General features: G+C 34.3%; 1 protein-coding gene across 1 annotated transcript in view; it reads left to right on the top strand.

Moving 5' to 3' along the window:
• The window catches only part of Nipped-A (Transcription-associated protein Nipped-A), a 936,100-nt gene that overhangs the window by 800,004 nt on the left and 115,069 nt on the right, over positions 1-21,027 (top strand). The window contains exon 55 of the mRNA XM_090393977.1: positions 3,419-3,665. Within this exon, the coding sequence (XP_090250103.1) occupies positions 3,419-3,665 (247 nt within the window). The remainder of the gene's footprint in view (positions 1-3,418; positions 3,666-21,027) is intronic.

Here is a 21,027-nt window from a genome sequence, read left to right as displayed (position 1 = left end):
CTTCTAAGGAATTCTAAACACAAAATAGAGTAATTCTACTTTACCGAACTTTCCCCGACGTCTTTCAGCACCACGTGTGCGTCTGGTTACAGCGTAGGGGTTACAGTATCTTCATAATTACTGCCGATCATGGACTCTATTTTTGTGCCTCAGGAAACATCTCTATTCCTCTCGATGGGACCTCTGTGAGGGCTCGATTCTGCTAGGGCTGGAAATCTCACCTTCAGCTCTGCATGGAATGGAAACCTACGCATTCTCAGGAAACTTGCCGTCCGACATCATAGCACTGACACTTCATCCCCCCCCCCTTACTCGAACCACCGGCTAACTTCCAAACCAGGAAAACGAGTAGACGAGAGAGCCGATACGGCGTTCATTCCCTTATATTCTTCATTCGAGCGCCCCCTTTTTCGGAGTCCTCTTTTGCACAAGACCTATATCTTTTCTCCCCTTGGGTTCATCCCTTGCTCTCCCCTTTGCTGTTATGCTCTTGTATTCACGGAATTCACGTCGACTTACCTTCCGCGTAAGCTACTGCCTCCGGCGTTATGCTGGACACGCGTAGTTGTATACCTTCTATGAATTGTTACTTAATATCTATCTGGTGACTCACAATCATTCTATACAGCTAAAGTGAGGCTTAAATAATATTAACAAATTTCTCTTTTAAGACATTCTCTAATTTGATCTTAATATGATCACAATAGATTAAATACATAGTACATAAAATTAATGCAATTTTATACATATGTGAAGAAGTTTCACTTTAATTTCAGCTGATGTGCAGGTATTTCTCTTTGTCTGTATAGTTTAGTATGGTAGACTTTGAATGAATGATTTCTTTGCAAGATTCCTTCATTCAGGATCTAACAATAGACCAAGGTGTTGAAAGTTTATTTTCCACTTGGTTAGAGTATAATAAATTTAGTTTAATCCTTTATCCAAGTGTGAGCAAACAAAGTTTGCGCCTGAAAGTATCTTCAGGACTGGGTTAAGGTGGTACACACCACGGCAACTCGTTGCAAAGGTGGAGCAAGCTACCAACACTCCTATCCTAGTATCTCCTATAATGCAAAACACATCTCCTTGCGGATATGTCTATTGTTATGCATTAAGGGAAGGGCCCTTCCCTTAATGCATAACAATAGACATATCCGCAAGGAGATGTGTTTTGCATTATAGGAGATACTAGGATAGGAGTGTTGGTAGCTTGCTCCACCTTTGCAACGAGTTGCCGTGGTGTGTACCACCTTAACCCAGTCCTGAAGATACTTTCAGGCGCAAACTTTGTTTGCTCACACTTGGATAAAGGATTAAACTAAATTTATAATAGACCAAGGTTTCCCAAACTTTTTTATTCCATGGCCTGGTTATTTTAATACTTGATCTGCGTGACACCCACTAAAATTTTTATGACCAATAGGTAAAATAAAACAGATTTGAATGTTCATAGAGTTTTCATTTATTATTATTATAACAAAGAAGCATTTACTCTTACAAAATATAAAGAAATTAAACTAAAGCCAAGTATTTATTAATGAGAAGTGTGATGCTGTTGTTTATTAACTAGAAACTTCAGGTTTGGAGGAAAAGATTAACTTTATTCTTAAATCTGGTTCGACTTCCAATTGGTTCCTATATTTATTTTTTAGAAAAATTTTAGAAATTCAAAGATTACATAGCAAAAGTTGCAAATACAACTCAGAGCATAATTATGTTGTTGAAGCAAACCTTGATGGCTTTATCATGTAAGAGTTACAAAAATTATATCTGGATTTTGGGATTTAGATTATGATTATGACAGATTGCAAGTATATGAATTACATATTCTGTTTAACAAGAGAAAGTGGGTTGATATGGAGGTCTATAAACTTCTGAATGGGTGTCATAGACTATCATCTGATGAAATTTTTCATTATGTGGAAGGTGGGGGAGAGCAGGGGGGGGTATCCATGGAAGTTAAGTTTGTTTGCAGTCAAAAAAGGGATACGAGCTAGGTTTTTCTCTCACAGAGCAGTGAGTGAGTGAAATAGTTTGCCTTTAGGAATAGTGAGTGCATCTAGTATAAATGAATTTAAGGGAAAAGTATGATAGCCTGGTTTGGATAATGAACAGCCTCCCTCAATGAGTTCTTGACTCCTGGAGGTCTCATATAATAATGATAAATATTATTTTCTGGCCACACTATTAATGTTTATCATGTTCACAGTAGAATAGACTGTGAAAACTGTATCATTGCATACTTGCCATCTTGCATTCATGTAATAAATAGTTATGTGTGTACTTTGTAGAGAAACTATAGCTATTTAGAAGGAATAAGATTTGTTGCTTTCAGGATATATAAGTAACTGATAATTAAGAGAATTTCTCTAATTCATTGGTATTTTTAAACAAGTTTTTTAATGGCACTTGTGACATAGTATTGACTATAAGAAATGTGGGCACAAGAATTAATAATAATAATAATTTATTATTGTAAATATTTTAATGCTAATGCCTTTGATTCCCTTATTGGGAATATGCAAGGCTGTTTTAGCCCTGTCTAACTTTTTTGGAGACTGAGGGGACAGTTCAATCTTCACCGGAGACCAATTAGAGATAGCTGACCCAATACTATCGCTAGCAATATCCAGCATATGGTGAAGAGAGGCAGCTGATAAGTGCTGCCATCTGATGGTCCCTAAACCAAACACTATATATTTATTGTCTGAGATAGTGTGGGTTCTATGGTCGATTTTCTTGAGTTTATGGGATGAAAAACCCTAGTTTCTGGGATGGAAAATACACTTACCCATGCCAGAGATCAACTGACTCAGGAACTGTTCAGAGAAAGGCTTAGAAAATCTTCCTCCAGTCAGCAACTTTATTTGAAACTGGGTCTTCCTTTGAGTGGTCAAGTACTGTGGAGTGCAAACATCATATCCACTGAGCTACACAGGCTCTCTTGAAATTAACAGGCTATAAACAAATGACGTTAACTTACGGTATCGATAACTATAGTACAGTACAGTAAATATATTTTCTCTTACTTGTGATTTTCTTAATATCATTTTCTTTTCTATAGCTTACTTTATTGTAAGAATACAGTATATAAAACATACAAAATATGTGTTAATCGACTGTTTATGTTAAGGCTTCTGGTCAAACAGCATGCTATTAGTAGTTCAGTTTTTGGGGACTCAAAAGTTATGCACAGATTTTTGAACTACGCGGGGGGGGGTCAGTGCCTCTAACTCTCGTGTTGTTCAAGTGTCAACTGTACTTTGCCTTGTGTCGTTTGCAGATTGTTTTTGTACTTTATCATGTAACTAGATGTTTTTATCTTAAAATTTTTCATCATTCACAAAGTGTTTGTTTTGTGAAGTTTGGATAAACTTCAAATCTTAGGGCTGCATCTTTTCTTTATTTTGTTATTTAGGTACTCTGGCTCTTAACTTATGATGATGACAGATCTTCACTAGCCGAAGCAATAGATAAGTATAGTGTTGGTGTCCCTGCTGTACAGTGGTTGCCATGGATTCCACAATTATTAACATGTTTAGTTCGTAATGAGGGTCGAGTAATTATGAATTTGTTAAGTCAGGTTGGCCGAGTGTTTCCTCAAGCAGTGTACTTTCCTATTCGAACACTTTACTTAACACTGAAAATCGAGCAGAGAGAAAGGTGTAAGTATTGGAATGTAGTTTGGAGCAGTGGAGTATGTTGATTCAAGTTTTATTTAGTTTAAAACTGATTCATTGAATTAATTGTTCTTAATTAAAATAATTAAAAATTTATCAGCAACAAACTTTATTTTATCTCATGATTTTTTTTTTTTTTTTTTTTTTTTTTTTTTTTTTTTTTTTTTGACTGATTAGCAAGCAGAAAATATCAAAATGGCCAGAGTACAAATTCCTATTATTTTTTAATACTGTTAATATAGCAACAGTGATGACCTAATCAATAATTTAACATAAATATTCGTTATATTAAGAATAAAATCCTGGATTACTACACTCTTAATTATAATTTACAATGACCTCAAATAAAAGTTATGTGGTAGAATATATGCCAGGGGTGTTCAACCTGTTGATCGCAGAGCGATTTTTGGTCGATCTCTTGTGTATTCCTCCTTACTTAGAAATTTAATTAAAACTGAAAACATAACATTTTATTAATCATTATTTTGTATTATTTTTAATTCACTTTAAGTGTATTGCTATTGTTTATTTATTTTTTGTTAAAATTGTCAAATCAGTAATTTTCTCGTAAGTCCGGGTAAATGAATTAATTTGGATCAGTGGAAGTCAAACAGCGAGCCGAGTGAATACGATTATAAGCAAAGTGTAAAAACTCGATTGTAGCTTAAATATTAAATATTCCAAAGCACATTACTTCGATTTTTTACTTAGGTTAAGTTCCATGTGAATATTGTAAAAAAATAAACTTTGTTTATCTCGGTATAGTTTGTATTAGATGTTTTTGTAAATAACTCTTTTGAAGCTAACTGTATATACTGCTTTAATAAGAATATGTTAGAGTGTTAAAAACAAAGGCAATGTTTTTGTCGCCGATGCTGTACATGGTGGCATTAGAAAGATTGTTATTGAAACTTATATGTATGAGAAAGGCTTGCAGGCTCTAAGTGTAAACATCTCCGAAGTCAGTCAGAAAGAGTTCAACAACTTTCCGATGGCCAGCAACTTACAATCAAAAGAAAGCGGAGGAGAACAAAAGGCATGCCAAACTTGAAACTTAAGATGAAAGGCTCATACCAATTCTTTGGGGGTTGCCAAACTTCATGCGAGGTCTCAGAGGAGGCCTAATAAAAAGGGACTGGAGCAAGCAGAAGGGGTCCCGGTTCCAGAATTACTGTCAGAGAGGAGGCCACCCGGTCCAGAGTCGCCGTCAGTGAGACTGCCCGGATCCACATTGTTTGAGAGAGGAGTTTCCCCGCTTCCAGAAAGGTGCTTCTCGGTTCGAGACGTTGCTAGAGAGAGACTACTTCTAGGCCACAGACAAGGTTTTCAAATTGCCGAAAGGAAGAGTTCCAATTGCCGGAGAAAAGTTTCCAGGCCAGGTTAATGTCAGACATTCACCAGTGTGTTGCGTTTTCATTACAATTTGATGAATCAAACGACTTCACTGATGTTGCTCAGTTAATGGTATTTATTTGCATGGTATTTCAAGATTATTCAAGTAAAGAAGAACTTTTGAAAATTATATCATTATTGGGAAGGACTAGGGGAGAAGACATTTTTTCAGCATTTGATGAATTTGTGAAACAACAAAAACTTCTGCTTTTTAAACTACTTGTCTATTACTACTGATGGTGCTCCTACAATGATAGGTAATAAATCAAGATTCATTTCATTATGTAAAAACTATGAGAAACATCCAGATTTTTTTAACGTACCACTGTATTATTCATCAGCAAGTACTGTGTAGTAAAAGATTAAACACAAAAGATGTTTTGGATATTACATTTAAAATTGTGAATTCTGTTCAAGGAAAAGCCCTGCAACGGCAGTTATTTAAATTACAGGCAGATGATGATAGGGAACTTCTGTTGTACAAAAATGTTCGCTGGCTCAGCAGAAGTCAATTTTTAGAAAGATTTCTTGTATTAATTAACGATATAAAAAAATTTCTTGATGAAAAAGGAGATATTTATCCACAATTGAATGATAAAAGATGGTTGTTACATTTAATTTTAGTAGATTTCTGTATGAAAATAAGCAATTTAAATTTAGAGTTAAAAGGTAGAGATAAAAATTTAATTGACATGTTAAGTTCAATAAAAACTTTCCAACAATACTTTTATTAAAGAAAAATATAAATGACCGCAAATTTAGACATCTCCCATATTTATTAAATTTTTTGAACAAAATCGAGAAATGCTTTGCTATGATTTAAAAGAATTTATTTGTGAAAATAGAATTAGTTGAGGAAGAAATAAATTCAAGATTTAAAGATTTTAATAAAACCCAAATGATTGTATCTTTTATCAATAATCTATTTCAAGAAAACTTGAACATTACAGAAATTTCAAATAAAATTAGTGGGCTGTTTGATATAAACCAAGCTGAAGTAGAACTTGAGATAATAAACATTCAGAATAGTTTACATTTAAAATCAATAAACAATTAAATCATTTTGAAGTATGCACATGAAAAATTTTCAATATTAACTGATATTGTGCAAAAAATTCTGTCGTGTTTCGGATCAACGTACTTGTCAGAATCCGCTTTTTCAAATATGACCATCATAAAAAATCAATTAAGAAACCAAATTACGAATGATCATTTGGATGATTGTCTGCTTGGCCACCTCTTCATATCAACTTGACTATGAAAATATTGCGAGGTCCAAACAATTCCAAATTTCACATTAACTTTTTTTTTTTTAATCAACCAGCATTTCCTAGAACTTGTGAGTTTGTAATCAAGCTGTTGTTTTTTCTAACTTTGGTTTTCCAAAATAGAGAAATAAATATTTTATTCCAATATATATATATATTTTTTTTTTTTTTTTTTGTTGTTGTATTAAAATAATTAAAAGGGATAAATACATTTTTAAATACACAAATAAAGTTTTTTTTTTTTTTTTTAGTTGTTTATTTGTGCGTAATCAGATATCAGGTTGGGGGAACGTGATCTATATAAGAGAGTAGATCGCTGAATAACTTATAGAAAAGTAGCTCACGTAGTAAAAAAAGATTGAACACCACTGATATGTGCTATCCATATTCTTGGGATTTTTAGATTTTTTTTTTTTCCTCACTAGAAGTCAGGCTAGCAGAATAACAGTTGATCAAATTAATGTTATTCTGGCATACTGTTTGAACTGTAATGTAGCTTGTGTATGTGATGATGACCTTAATATGAAGGTCACATGTTAATGTCAGGAAATTGAAATACTTATTCTTAATGTGGTATTAGTCTCCATAATTTATCAAAATGAATGCTGATCACAACATTAAAAGAAAGGATTCATGGAGATTTAGCACACGTGTTGCAATCACTACAGTAAGCTATCTGTTTCTTTTTTGATTAATTGGCTGGTGTTTATTGATGTAAGTATAGCAATAGCAGTCTTATTCCTAACTGCATCAAGCTAAAAAGAAAATTCACCTCGGAGAAAGCACTAAGAATTTATAACTATACAGAGAAAGCAATGCTCAAACTAGCTTCTAAATTTTACTTTTCAGTTATTTAAATCCAGATATTTGGGACGTCCTTGAGAGGATTACTGACATCTCAGCTAAACATACCCTGGCAACAAACAAATTAAAAACTAATTGATAATTTTTTTAGATTGAAACAGCAGCAAGGTTTAAACAGACAATTTTAAATTTCTCATTATTGAATAACTTTGAGAAAAACCAACCACAAATAAGTATTAACAGGAGCAACCAACTGCCTTCAAAGAACAGTTGTTTTTCCTTTCAAGCCATGCCCTGGACAACAATGAATTCTCACTACTTAGCAAAGGCCTATATTTTGTTGTGGCACCTAGGACAGTTAAAAAATCGGATTTTATATACTATATTGAGAGAAATATAAGGTTTTTCCCAACTAACATAGCTGATAAAATACACTTAGAAGCTGCTAACATTATTAAATAATACTAAAACATAACTAGCAACCTCACCAAAAATGAATTAGCAGCTGTGAAATCTTTAAAAATAAATCAGAATCTTGTAATTACTAGAGCCGATAAAGAGATTATTACTACTACTGTTATTTTAAACTGAACAACTTTCCTTCAAAAATGAATCAGTTAGGCTTTGACAATAAGTCCTTGAGATTGTGAAATATAACCCAACCATTTAAGAAAACAATAGAATTACTGAAATCGGTCACTTCTTGGCCTGAAGACACAGTTAAGAAACTACTTCTGCACTATGCTCATTCCCTGAGACTATGGTTTGCCTAAGATTCATAAGAGAACATACCATTTCAGCTAATAGTTGAAAATATTGACAGCCCCAATTATCATTTAGCCAAGAAACTAGCATTGACATTCAAGAAGTTGGTAAGTCATGTCATTTCCCATCCTATATAAAAAAAAACACATTTTGTAAACAAAATTAAAAATATTACACTTGATAAAAGTAATTTATTAGTCAGTATAACAGATCTGCCATTTTCGCAGATTTCCACCTGATATCATGGTGCTCTTTCCCCATGTATTAAATTCTGATTATTTTGTGTGGCAAAGCACTTTTTACCCGCAAAAAAGAAGGTACAGCCATGGACTTCTTCAGCATTAACCCCCCCCCCTTCCCCCTCTGTTCGTAACTTTTATATGGAAGCTTTTCAGCAACATGTTCTAAATTCCTTTACTTTAAAACCCATAGTCTGGCTTAGATACTTCGATTATGTTTTGTTATCGGATCCTATGGCTGCCACATTCTAGACACCTTCCTCAGGCACCTGAACAGACAACACACACACACACACACACATGAAATGGAAAGTTGAAACACCTGTCACACTTCTTCCTTTCAGCAGTCTTTTTTTTTTTTCCACTATTTACCATAAGCCTACAAACTGGCCAATATATACACATGAACTCTTACCACTATGAAACACAAAAACTAGATGTTATTAACACACTAAAAAACAGGACTTTAAATATTTGCTCAAATGAACAAGCATTTAAGCACAAATTAAAATTTATCAGCAGTAGTTTCCTATAAAATGCCTACAGAAGAACACTATCAGCGAAATTCTTTGCATAACTTCATCTTACCATGAAAGGTTTATTTGTAAACCTATAGCACATACTTACCATTATGTGGATTAAGGATTTTTTTTATATATGTTATTGATTTTGTGTATTTTTTTAAACCTGGTCTGGAAACCCTGCTCTAGAGAACAAACATGGAATTCAAGCCACTTCAGGCCTCCAAGAAGGGTAGTGGTCTCACACCAGGCAATGAAATTCATCTTCCACCTAAAGGCAATCACAAACATTGATGCTCACAGTGGGATTTAAACCTGCAGCCTGTTGGTTGAAGAGTGGATATGCAGATCTGACCACTCAGCCAGCTAAGCTGGCAACTATGGTAAATCTAAACAACTTTCTTATCATGTCTTGGATGCTTTAAATAGAATTAACTGAAAAGGCACCTGTTCATTATATCACACCAAAACTTGGTATTCATTACAAATTAAGGAGACATGAAATTCTAATTAACCATCCTGATCTCAACAATGAGGATGGTCTAAAAATCCCAAGAATATGCGTGGCATATATTCTACCCACATATACTTTTTGTTTAAAAGATCATTGTAAATTATAACTGGGACTATAGTACTTCAGAACGTAGCTTTAATATAACAGACACGTATGTTAAATTATTGATTAGGCCACCACTATTGCTATATATTAAAAGTATTAAAAAATGGTATGAATTTGTTCTCTGGCCATGTAAAAATAGGATATGGGTGCCGTGTGGTTGTTTTTTTCCACTAGAATTCAGGCCAGTAGAATAATGGTTGATCAAACTAATGTCACTTTTGGATACTGTTTGAACTGTAATAACTTGTCTCTGTGTGTATGTTTGTGTGCATGCTCCAAATGATTAAAAAAGTACTTATTCTTAATACTAGTAGTCTCCGTAATTTATCCAAAATAAAATATCAAATGCAGTCATCCCTCGACTTGCATCCATTCAAAGATACGTTCTGTGATCCCATTCAATAAATAACATTTTTGGTTATTCTTTCGAACAAGACGCAAGTGAGCTTAAAGTAAAAAGGTTTCTATTTTAGCAACAATGCATAATGTGCAGTGGCAACACCGCATTCAGTGGCAGTCTCCCTCGGCAGTTGGCAATTGACGTGTCTTCAACAGTTCCTGTGTTGCTTTTGTGTTTCAGAAATAGGTTATTTGTGTGTTTATCGTTAAATATTTTGTGCAATATGGCCATTGCACACCGAATCAAAAAAACCTAGTGGAGAATCACAGAAAAAGAGGCAAGCAATTGATCTTGAAATGAAGTTGCAAGTTATAAATCAACATGACGCTGGTAAGCCTGTCAATGTGACCCCCCACACATGACTTGGGATGGTTTCATTCTACAGTGACGATCATTTTGAAAAAAAGGATAAAATTGTAGAGGCTGTGAAAGGATCTGCTTCCATTAAATTGACGATAGTGACGAAGCAACAACAAGGTCCTATCGGTGATATGGAAAAGCTACTTGCATCATGGATAGAGGACCTGAACCAAAAGCGCATGCCCCTTAACAATATGAAGAAGAGAGAGGGGCCTGATTAAGACTACAAATTCAACACTTCTAATTGGTTCATGAGATTCAAACAGAGTTTGTGCTGCATAATGTGAAAAAGTATGGTGAATCAGCAAGTGCCAATGAGAAGCCTACCAAGGAGTTTGCGGAGAAATTGGACAAAATTATTATCGAGGAAAGTTATTTCACACAGCAAATATTTAATATGAATGAGACCTTGTTTTGGAAAAAAATGTCCAAGGACATTCAGCCACCAAAAGCTAAAATCTATTCCTGGTTTCAAAGCTCTTAAAGACCATATTACGATTCTGTTAGGGGGATAATGTGGTTGGATATAAACTGAAACCATATGTGATATGGCACAGTGAGAATCCACAAGCCTTCAAGAACATCAGGAAGCATACTCTTCCAGTTCATTATCGGAACAATAAGAAGTGAATGACTAAAAAATTGTTTGAGGATGCCTCAGTCAACTGTTATGTGAGTGAAATGGAAAGCTATTGTGGGAAAGGAAATTTAAAATTTTATTAATTCTAGGTAATGCTCCAGGTCATCCACCTTACATCGGTGATCTTCATCCCAAGATCAGTGTCATGTTTCTTCCTCCAAGCACTACTTCATTGATCCAACTAATAGATCAATGATAAATATTGAATGCTTTCCAGAATTGCATGAGAGTCTGATCATTTCCTTCAGCATTTAAGGCTTATTATCTAGGAGAACTTTTTCACAATCCATTTCTACCACTGAAGGAAATGATCAGACTCTCATGCAATTCTGGAATGCATTCAATATTTATCATGCTATTAAAAATATTGCTGTGACTTGGTAAAAAGTGACCTCTCAATGTATGAGTGGCATATGAAAAAAGGCACTCAAAAGGTTTGTAAGCAATTGGAAGTTTTGAAAAAAATGAAGACCTTTGTAAATTGAGTGAAGAAATAGTGTGCCTAGCAAATTTTATTAATTCTAGGTAATGCTCCAGGTCATCCACCTTACATCGGTGATCTTCATCCCAAGATCAGTGTCATGTTTCTTCCTCCAAGCACTACTTCATTGATCCAACTAATAGATCAATGATAAATATTGAATGCTTTCCAGAATTGCATGAGAGTCTGATCATTTCCTTCAGCATTTAAGGCTTATTATCTAGGAGAACTTTTTCACAATCCATTTCTACCACTGAAGGAAATGATCAGACTCTCATGCAATTCTGGAATGCATTCAATATTTATCATGCTATTAAAAATATTGCTGTGACTTGGTAAAAAGTGACCTCTCAATGTATGAGTGGCATATGAAAAAAGGCACTCAAAAGGTTTGTAAGCAATTGGAAGTTTTGAAAAAAATGAAGACCTTTGTAAATTGAGTGAAGAAATAGTGTGCCTAGCAAACAATCTGAATCTCGAAGTGAATGATAACGATATAGTTCAATTCATAGAAGAGTTGACCAACGAAGAATTGGTTGAAGTGGAGGAACAACATGTTGCAGAAGAGGAAGAACGAGAAAAGAGAAACAAGAAGAGATAGTTAAAGTGAAGGGTCTTGCAGAAATGTTCTCCGCAGTAAACCATGTTCTCAAAATGGCTGAAGACATGGACCCCAATGTTGAACGTTATTTATTAGTGGAAAGGAAAGTACATAATGCATTTGTTTGCTATAAACAAATTTATGATTAAAAGAAGAAGAGGAATAAGCAAAGCACAGTGGACATTTTCATCAAAATTACAAAGGTTACACCATAAGAGCTACAGCCTAGTCCTTCACATAGGGAAGGTAATGAATTAAAATTAAAGTATACTTAAAAGGGTTAAGTCACTAACCCCTATAACTCTGTTGATGTAACGTATCGACTTATGTCCGACTGACTTACATCCTGCTGGATGGTACGGAAACCCAGTATAAGACAAGGGATGGCCGTAATTACATAATTCATTAGTCTTTATTAATATGTTTCATATAATAGAATTGTGCATTTAAAATCTTGACATGTACTAAGATCAATTATTTTTCTATCATAATTAAATATACCTTAAAGAACTATAAGTAAGTACATTTTTTTTGCTTTTAGTTTCTATTTTTAGAGAGAGAGAGAGAGACACAGATAATGCATGTCAGATATTTTATATTCATATAGAATATAAAACTCTATACTGCATAGTTGCAAACCAAACAAATTAAAAGTTTTTATTGTAGCACTAAAATACAGTCCTGCATCAGGTGCAACTAGCACAAGACACAGCATGGCATGAACATATTAATATAATATATACATATGAAAGTAATTTAAATTTTGAAAAATATTTGGAGCAAATATCTTGACAATAAATGTATTGAAAGCTTTAAATTTCATTAAATAATTACACTTATTCAAATACTAGGTAAATGTAAAAAAAATTACTGAATATTACAAATTTCTAAATGTACTGCTTCTGTATGTCACATGTCACTGTTTAATAGAAGTGCTGGTACACCATTCCATTGAATACCATCTCAAAAAAAAAAAAAAAAAGCACTGGGTTTATCAGTTTTCATTGTCATAACCACATAATGCAGCAGTATATTTTGTTATTAAGATATGGTTGTGCTCATTTACTAGACTTGATTTTGCCAGCTGCATTTTACAATTGATTTCTTTTCTGACAAATTAAAAAAAAAATCCATTTAAAACTTAACTGATGCAGTTTTAGTACATATTTCTATATTGAAAGCTTTGGCACTGAATGTTGAGAGTTTGGAATGATAGTCAAATGGACTAGAGATTATCAGTGCAAAAATGGAAGGGAAAGAAAGAAATCAGGTTTTTTTTTAAAAAAAAAAAAAAAGGAAACATAGTAGGTCCGTTGGGATGCAAGAAAGGTGGAAGCTGGGTTGAACCAAAAAAATTACAGCCAGTACTTTTGGCAAATGCTTGAAGCATTTAAATGTGATGCAAATTTCTATTCACATTCTTAATACTTTCACAATCAGTTTTGAATGTGTTAAGTACTTGTGCTATGCCACATTTCTTGGAGACCCAAGGCTAACTAAATAAGGGCCAATAATTTAAAGTGGAATGGAGAAAATGTTTCCATGCCATATTTTATTAATTCAATACAAATGTTTGGATCAGAACACTGAAAACAACATTCAAACTAAGGAAACGAAATAGCGGTATCACAAAGATTATCTGAGTGACAAGTAAGTGGTTTCATAGGAAACGGTCCATGACGCACTTAAAAGGATCATTAGTGAAGAAGAGACCAGGGGTGCTTGGAAAGTGGTTAGCATTATATGACATTCTAGTAGGTATGTGAATAATTAGTTTGAAGTCATTGGTTATGTCAAATATCTTCTTGCTAGATCACTGCAGTTGGAAAGGCAATTAGAATGATGAACATTGAAATTGAAAGATAGATGATTTCTCTATTAGGAAAGTTAATCTACAGAAAATCAACATATAAACAAAAGAAATTTTTTTTCAATGTGGATGATGCTGCAGCCAGCATGAAATTTCGTCACGTACCATCATGATTGCTTTTGGTTTTAAGCCAATACAGAATACATTTTAGTTGGCTAAGTCCTGAATTGCTAGCATATACTTGTTTGTTCAACATCCAGTGGATATCAGCTAACGTGACACAACACATGAAGATGAGTATTGGACATTAGGTCAGAAGTCTTAGTCAGTATTCAGAAAGATTCATTTAATTATACAACAATCATATCTAATTTGATAGTATTGAACTCGTGTTATACAGGATCGAATACAAAAACACCTACTACAAATATTTTTCCTGATCTGTTCACAAATTCAATAATTTATTTTATTTTACTTTATTTTTTTACTTATTCACTGATTCTCATAACTTTTAAGAAAAGACAGTCATTAATAGTCGCAGGTGAGAACATCATGATGCAATATCACAAGGGCTCAACAAATTATGCAAAATGCTGCTTGCCACTAAAAATTGTACTCACCCAAGACCGTCTCTTTTTTTTTTTTTTAATATGGCCTAGTAAGTCAATAGGAATTTCATGATGTGATCAGTAGTGCTGTACCTATGTTTTCCTAAAAATGTTTTGTTTATAGTTCTTATTATTATTAAATTTTAAAAAAATTCTATTTTGTCCCATTTGATGTTACTCGTCAGAGGCAAACATTTGTTGACCCCTAATTATTGCACTGTGCATTACTGCAGTATTGCATGTGCACTTCACAACTTGTTTGGAATTATTTTCAAGACTTTCTGTTTATCCCACTCTTAGGAAAACAACTGAATAATCTAACTTTTTAGATGCAGAAAATTCTTCTATCTCTTTCCTACTAGATCCTTACATTTGAAATTGCCCACCTTGCTTTATATGAAATTGTCTCTGTCAAAGAGGTTTATCTTCATGTTAAGTTATTTCCCATAAAATACTATAGTTATTCCTCACTTTCCTGATTCCTAGTGCCTAAACAAATATTCGTATTATTATTATTATTATTACGTGACACCTCCAGGGAGTCCAAGGGACTCATCGAGGGAGGGCACCTACTCTACAACACTGTCTTCACCACTCAATCCACCAAGTACAACGAATCACAACTACCATCATCATCATCTACACCCGGCTTGTCCAACCCGCAGGCCGCATGCGGCCCAACACAAAAATGTAAACTTACACACTTTATGAGATTGCGACTGAAAATACCATTAATAATACTACAAATACAATTTTAACATGCTATTAATTTATAAGCTATGAATTTTTGAATTTAACACGTTCTTTAGCAATGAGAGAATCATAAAGTCATTCTCAAATAATTGTATTTATTCAAAATTGCTGCACGTGCGAGTAGTTACTTCTCGACATAGTAAATGGTGTGCTAGCGCTCTTGCTTCCTACTTTTACCATACAATAGATGTCTCTCTATGTACGCCATGGGTACGCTGGTACAGCTTTTAATTTGCACTTGTAAACAGTCGAGTTGATACCGAAGAAAGGGGCAGATGTTACATGTGTTTGTGGTGATTTGGAGAGTAATTTTTTAGTAGTAAAAATTTGGTGATTATTAAACCTTGCTTTCTAATTTTCGATCTATTTTTTTTTTTTAAATTCCAGCATGGCTTCCACAGCATCTCCAAAGAAAACTGAACCGAAAAAAGAAAAATTATAGAAGACGGAAGATTGTTCAACGAAAAGTGGACAGATGACTACTTTTTAGTTGAGGCAAATACTAAGGCAATCTGCTTAATTTATAGGGAATTTGTGCCAGTGTTCAAAGACTACAATTTGAAAAGGCATTACATGCTGCAAAATTTAGTGCGTATCAAGGAATGTGTCATAAAGATAAAATAGCAGAACTGAAACGGATTCTATTGTAAAACTAGTCATGTGGTTACAAACCTGATAGCAAAAAATCAAAACCATATGCCGATGATGAGTTTATTAAACAATGTATGGAAAGCGTGGCAGATATAATTTGCCCTGATAAAAAAAAAAGGGGGGGGGGATTTTTCTAAAATAAGTTCGTCTCACCAGGCGAATTGATGAAATAAGAAAATCTATCGGGAAAAGGTTTGGAGAGTAGAGCTACTAATTTTAAATTTTATGCTTTAACGATAGACGAAAGTACTAATGCTACTAATACAGCTCAATTGGCAAATTTTATTAGAGGTATTGATGACGAATATAATATCAGTGAAGAAATGGCTTCTTTAGTGTCATTAAAAGATGCAACTAAATCAAGAGATTTAGACAAAGCAGTGAAAAATATGTTAAAGCGATTTTCTTTGTCCATTATGAACATATCTGGTATAGCTACTGATGGTGCCCCAGCGATGATAGGTAAAAGAGATGGACTTGTAAAAATTAATAGAAGATGATGCAATTGCCTCCCAAAATTTATGTATGATGAAATATCATTGCATAGTACAGCAAGAAAATTTATGTGCAAAAGCTTCAAAGATGGATAATGTCATGCAGATTGTCATCAAGGCTGTAAATTTTATAAGGGCTAAGGGATTGAATCATCGCCAATTCCAGTAATTCCTTATTATGGATGCTGACTAAGTGCACCCTGTTAGGTATTTACCTGGATACTGAAAGAACGAGGATGGGCTGGAAATTTGGGATTTAGCTGACCAAATTGTAATTCTTATTGGCTTAAACCAAATTACAAAATGATGGTACAACATGACAAAATTTCATGCCGGCTGGGAAGTCACCCGTTAAACAAGTCCCCTGTTGTTTTCACCATGGAACCAGGGTGAACAGCAAAAAGTCAGCTACTGGAACAAATCTGAAAAAATACCCAAACTCAACATCACCAGAGTTAAAGATTGGTACTATCAACATAAGCAGCCTGAATGGCAAAGAAATGGAGCTAGCTGAGGAATTAGATAAGTACCAGATCGACATAATGGGGGTTGACTGAAACAAAAAAGACCAAAACTGGTGAGATCTTTCTGAGCAGCAAATACAAAATGTTATATTCAGGCAATGACAATCAAGGAAAAGAAGGAGCAGCCATTGTATTCAACACTAAATAAGAGGCTAATCTCATTGAATGGCAGATAGTCTCAAGTAGAGTGGTGTGGGCAAATATCAGAATGGTGAACTGGACAATGAGACTTATTTGTGCCTATGGTCCCACAGAAGGTTCTATTAAGGTAGAAGTGGAGGAATTTTTTGAGGATTTAGAAAAAGCAACTGACACAATGAAAAAGGAAAAGTTGGTCCTTGTTGGGGATCTAAATTGCAGAGTAGGAAATGATTGGCAAATATGCAAAAATATATTGGGAAAATTTGGAGAAAAGAGAAAAGCTAATAATAATGGCAAATATTTGTTGGATTTCTGCTCATAACATGGACTAGTTATTACTAACACCATGTTCCAACATAAAAATGTGCACAAATTCACATGGAGAGAAGAGGCAAGAAATAAGAAAAGTCTCATTGACTATGTTATTGTTGATAGTGATGTTTTCTCCCTTGTGCGGGACACCAGAGTGTACAGAGGATTTGAAATTGGAAGTAATCACTATTTAGTCTTGAGCAGGATAAAACTGAATTCCATATTGAAAAGAATAATATGTAAGAAAGTTTTAAAGCAAATAAAAGTTGAGCAGCTCTCAGATATGAACTGTAGACTAAAATACACAAAGATTATTGAAGAAAAAATGAAAGAGGTTGAGAACAGCAACCAAACCTTGGAGATTCAGTGGCAAGCCTTGAAGAAAACACTGTTTAATTCAGCCAGAGAGGCATGTGGTGAGGTTGTCTGCAAGGATAGAAAAATCAGAACTCCATGGTGGACAGAGGAAGTTAGAGGCAGTGAAAGAAAAGAAGAAAGCATAACAAAAGTTCCTGGCAAATAAATCAGCTTGTGCTCTTACAGAATAAAGAGACAAACGTAAGAAAGCTAAACACTGTGTAAAACTGGCTAATCAAAAGTCATGGGAGGACTTTGGCAAGAATATAGAAAATAAATATCAAGAAGGTGGCAAAATATTGTGGAGGTTGTTGAAGAAGCTTAGGAATGGAGGAAAGAGTGCTGTAAAAGGAGTTAGAAATTATAAAGGTGACATGAAAACAGGAGAAAAAGATATCCTTGAAGTGTGGAGTAATTACTTTGAAAAACTGCTAAATGAAACAAGCAGTGATAGCACAGTGGTAAAAAACACTCAACAGACATACAGTCAGGAATACACACCCATACTTGAAGTAGAAAAAGCCATCAAAGGCTTAAAATGTGGAAAGGCAGCAGGGGTAGATGATATTTGAGCAGAAATGCTGAAGTATAGTATATAAAAGTCTTACAGTGGCCGCACTAAATAGTTCAGAAGGTCTTGACAGAGGGATGAATTCCCAATGATTGGAGTAGAGCTCTCATAGTACCCATATATAAAAAGGGGAATAGAACCGAATGTGAGAATTACAGAGGTATTTCCCTACTGAGTGTTTCTGGTAAGATATATGCAAGTATACTTGAGAAACAGTTGAGAAGAATTGTAGAAGAAAAGCTTGGTGAAGAACAAGCTGGATTCAGGCCAAATAGAGGCTGTCAGGATCACTTTACGACAAATAGTGGAGAAATCATGGGAATATAACAAAGATTTCTATTTCAGTTTTGTTGATCTGGAAAAGGCATATGATAAGGTGCCAAGAGAGAGAGAAGCTATTCAATGCACTACAGTTATATGGTGTCAATGGGGCATTATATCGAGCAACACTTAGTCTTTATTTGAGTTATAAGTCAGCAGTTAGAATTGAAGGAAGTACAGGAAGATGGTTTAATGTTAAATCTGGTGTGAGACAAGGATGTACATTATCCCCTCTGTTATTCATTATCTATATGGATCACATTATGAAGGAAAGTGGTATTAAACATGATATCAAAATTGAAGATGTTAATGTCAGCTCTTTTGCTTTATGCAGACAATGTTATACTTATCAATAAATCCACTACTAGTCTGCAAGATTCCTTGTCTAAATTGAATAACTATTGTAATAGATATGGTATGAAGGTCAGCAATAAAAAGACAAAGATGATGAAAATAGGCAGAATCATTGAAAATGTCAACTGCGTTGTGAACGGAGAACCTGTGGAACAAGTAAAACATTTCACCTACTTAGGCATAATTTTATTGAAGATGGTAAATTAAATATGGAAATAGACAACAGAATCAATAAAGCTGGTATAATAGGAAGTCAATTGAATAAATTCATATGGAATAAGGGAGAAATTAGTCGGAACACTAAATTAGCTGTATATATAACTGGACAGTGTTCAAACCAATTTTAACTTATGGATCCGAGAGCTGGGTCAGAAGTAAAACACTTGACCAAAGACTAGACACCACAGATATGAGAATCATGAGAAAGATTAAAGGTGTGAACAGATGGCATCAATGGCAATATCATATTAAAAATGAGGATATTAGGAAAACTTCACATTGTCTGCATCCAAGAATGCGTTAGCAGAGCTAATCTCAGGTGGTATGGTCATTTAAATAGGATGGGTGAGGAAAGATTGGCAAAACAACTGTTCTCTGCCAGGTTTGCAGGAAAACAGCCCAGAGGAAGACCAAGATATAGGCAGATTGATACGGTTCAAAGTGCCTTAGATGATAGAAATATAAGATCTGATAATATTTGAGTCTTGACAAGTAACAGACTGATCTGGAGGAAAATGGTAGATAGGAAGTTACTAATGATGTAAATTTTTCATGTAGTACTATCATAATCCTGTCACCCACTGAGGGTACATGGCAGGAATTTGATGATGATGACTACGGGGACATCATTTACTTTTCCGAAGTAAGATGGTTAAGTCTAGGTAAAATGTTGAAAAGATTTTGCGAAATGAAATCAAGTCGGTTTTGCAATCAAAAACAAAATTTGTGCCAGAACTTGACGATGAAAACTGGCTCACAGATTTGGCATTTTTAGTAGACTTCACTGCTCATTTAAATGAGTTAAACATGCGTCTTCAAGGTGAAAACCAACTGATCAATAAAATGTTTCAAACTATAACAGCATTCGAACTGAAACTATGGCAATCTCAAATTAAGGCAAACAATTTTATGCATTTCGACACATTGGCTAAACACGGTCCTGTGAACAACGAAAAATATGCAGCCTTGCTTTTCAATTTGATACAGGAATTTGAGAACAGGTTTCAAGATTTCTGGAAAAATCATCAATCTTTTTGGTATATTTGCAACTCCATTTTCAGCAACATAAACATTACCTGCCAATTTTCAAATGGAATGCATAGAGTTACAATCTGATATTCAACTTAAAGAAAAATTTGATCGTGTCTCTAATTCTTCTATAAGATATATCTTCCAAGAGAAAAATATCCCTCGCTTCATAATCATGCCTTATTCATGTCATTGCTATTTGTGAGCAGCTGTTTTTAAGGATGAAGCACACGAAGAATAAAACTAGAACCAAAATATCTGATGAGCACCTTGAGAACTCGCTGAGAATTGCAACTACTTCCATCGAACCAAATATCAAAGCATTAGTGTCTCAAAAACAATGTCAAACATCTCCCTAATTTCATGTTGCTGTCTTTTCTTTTACTTTTATAATAAAAAATTCATGAATTAATGAAGTTTAAATTACTTAAATATCTTAACTATATATTCTACGTTTTTTTGCTCATCAGCTATCGTTAGTGTTAGTGTATTTTATGTGTGGCCCAAAACAACTCATCTTCTTCCAATGTGGCTTAGGGAAGCTAAAAGGTTGGATGCCCCTGATCTACACCAATGCTATCTATCACTGCCCATCACCACTGGTATTTTCACAGACAATCTCAAACATCCATGCCCACAGCAGGATTTGAACCCACAGCCTTTTGGCTGGAGAGTGGATATGCTAACCACTCAGCCAACCAGGCTAGCTTATACTTATTATTTAGAAGGATCTTGCCTATTTTGATCTTGTTGGTCTTAGTAAAGCTAGTTATGTCAGAGTATTTCTGTAATTCCTACTAGTTCCATCTATTTCCCCCTTAATTCTGCTTATATTGATGGTACCTGTCTTCAGTTCTGTTCAATTTCTTCTGAAAATACTGCTCCATATTATTTAGAAAATGCTTTTATTTGTACCTATATGAGTTTGGGTCTTAAAATCACACAGGCACGGTGGATACTAGATCAGACATTAGTAATGTTGGATCTAGTATCCACTTTGCCTATGTAATTTTAGATTGCTGAAATGAAGCCTTATGGTTCTTCCTTTAGTAATTAGGTCTTAAAAGTTTTTTTTTAGTTGCTCCCATCCCAATACAACATATGTAAATTATT

This window comes from Typopeltis vanoorti, chromosome 6 (assembly GCF_054136105.1).
Source record: "Typopeltis vanoorti isolate ZY-2024b chromosome 6, IOZ_Tvanoo_1.0, whole genome shotgun sequence".
NCBI classification, from domain to species: Eukaryota; Metazoa; Arthropoda; class Arachnida; order Uropygi; family Thelyphonidae; genus Typopeltis; species Typopeltis vanoorti.
The sequence above is the reverse complement of the archived record's forward strand: the minus strand, read 5'-3'. Positions and strand labels throughout refer to the sequence as shown.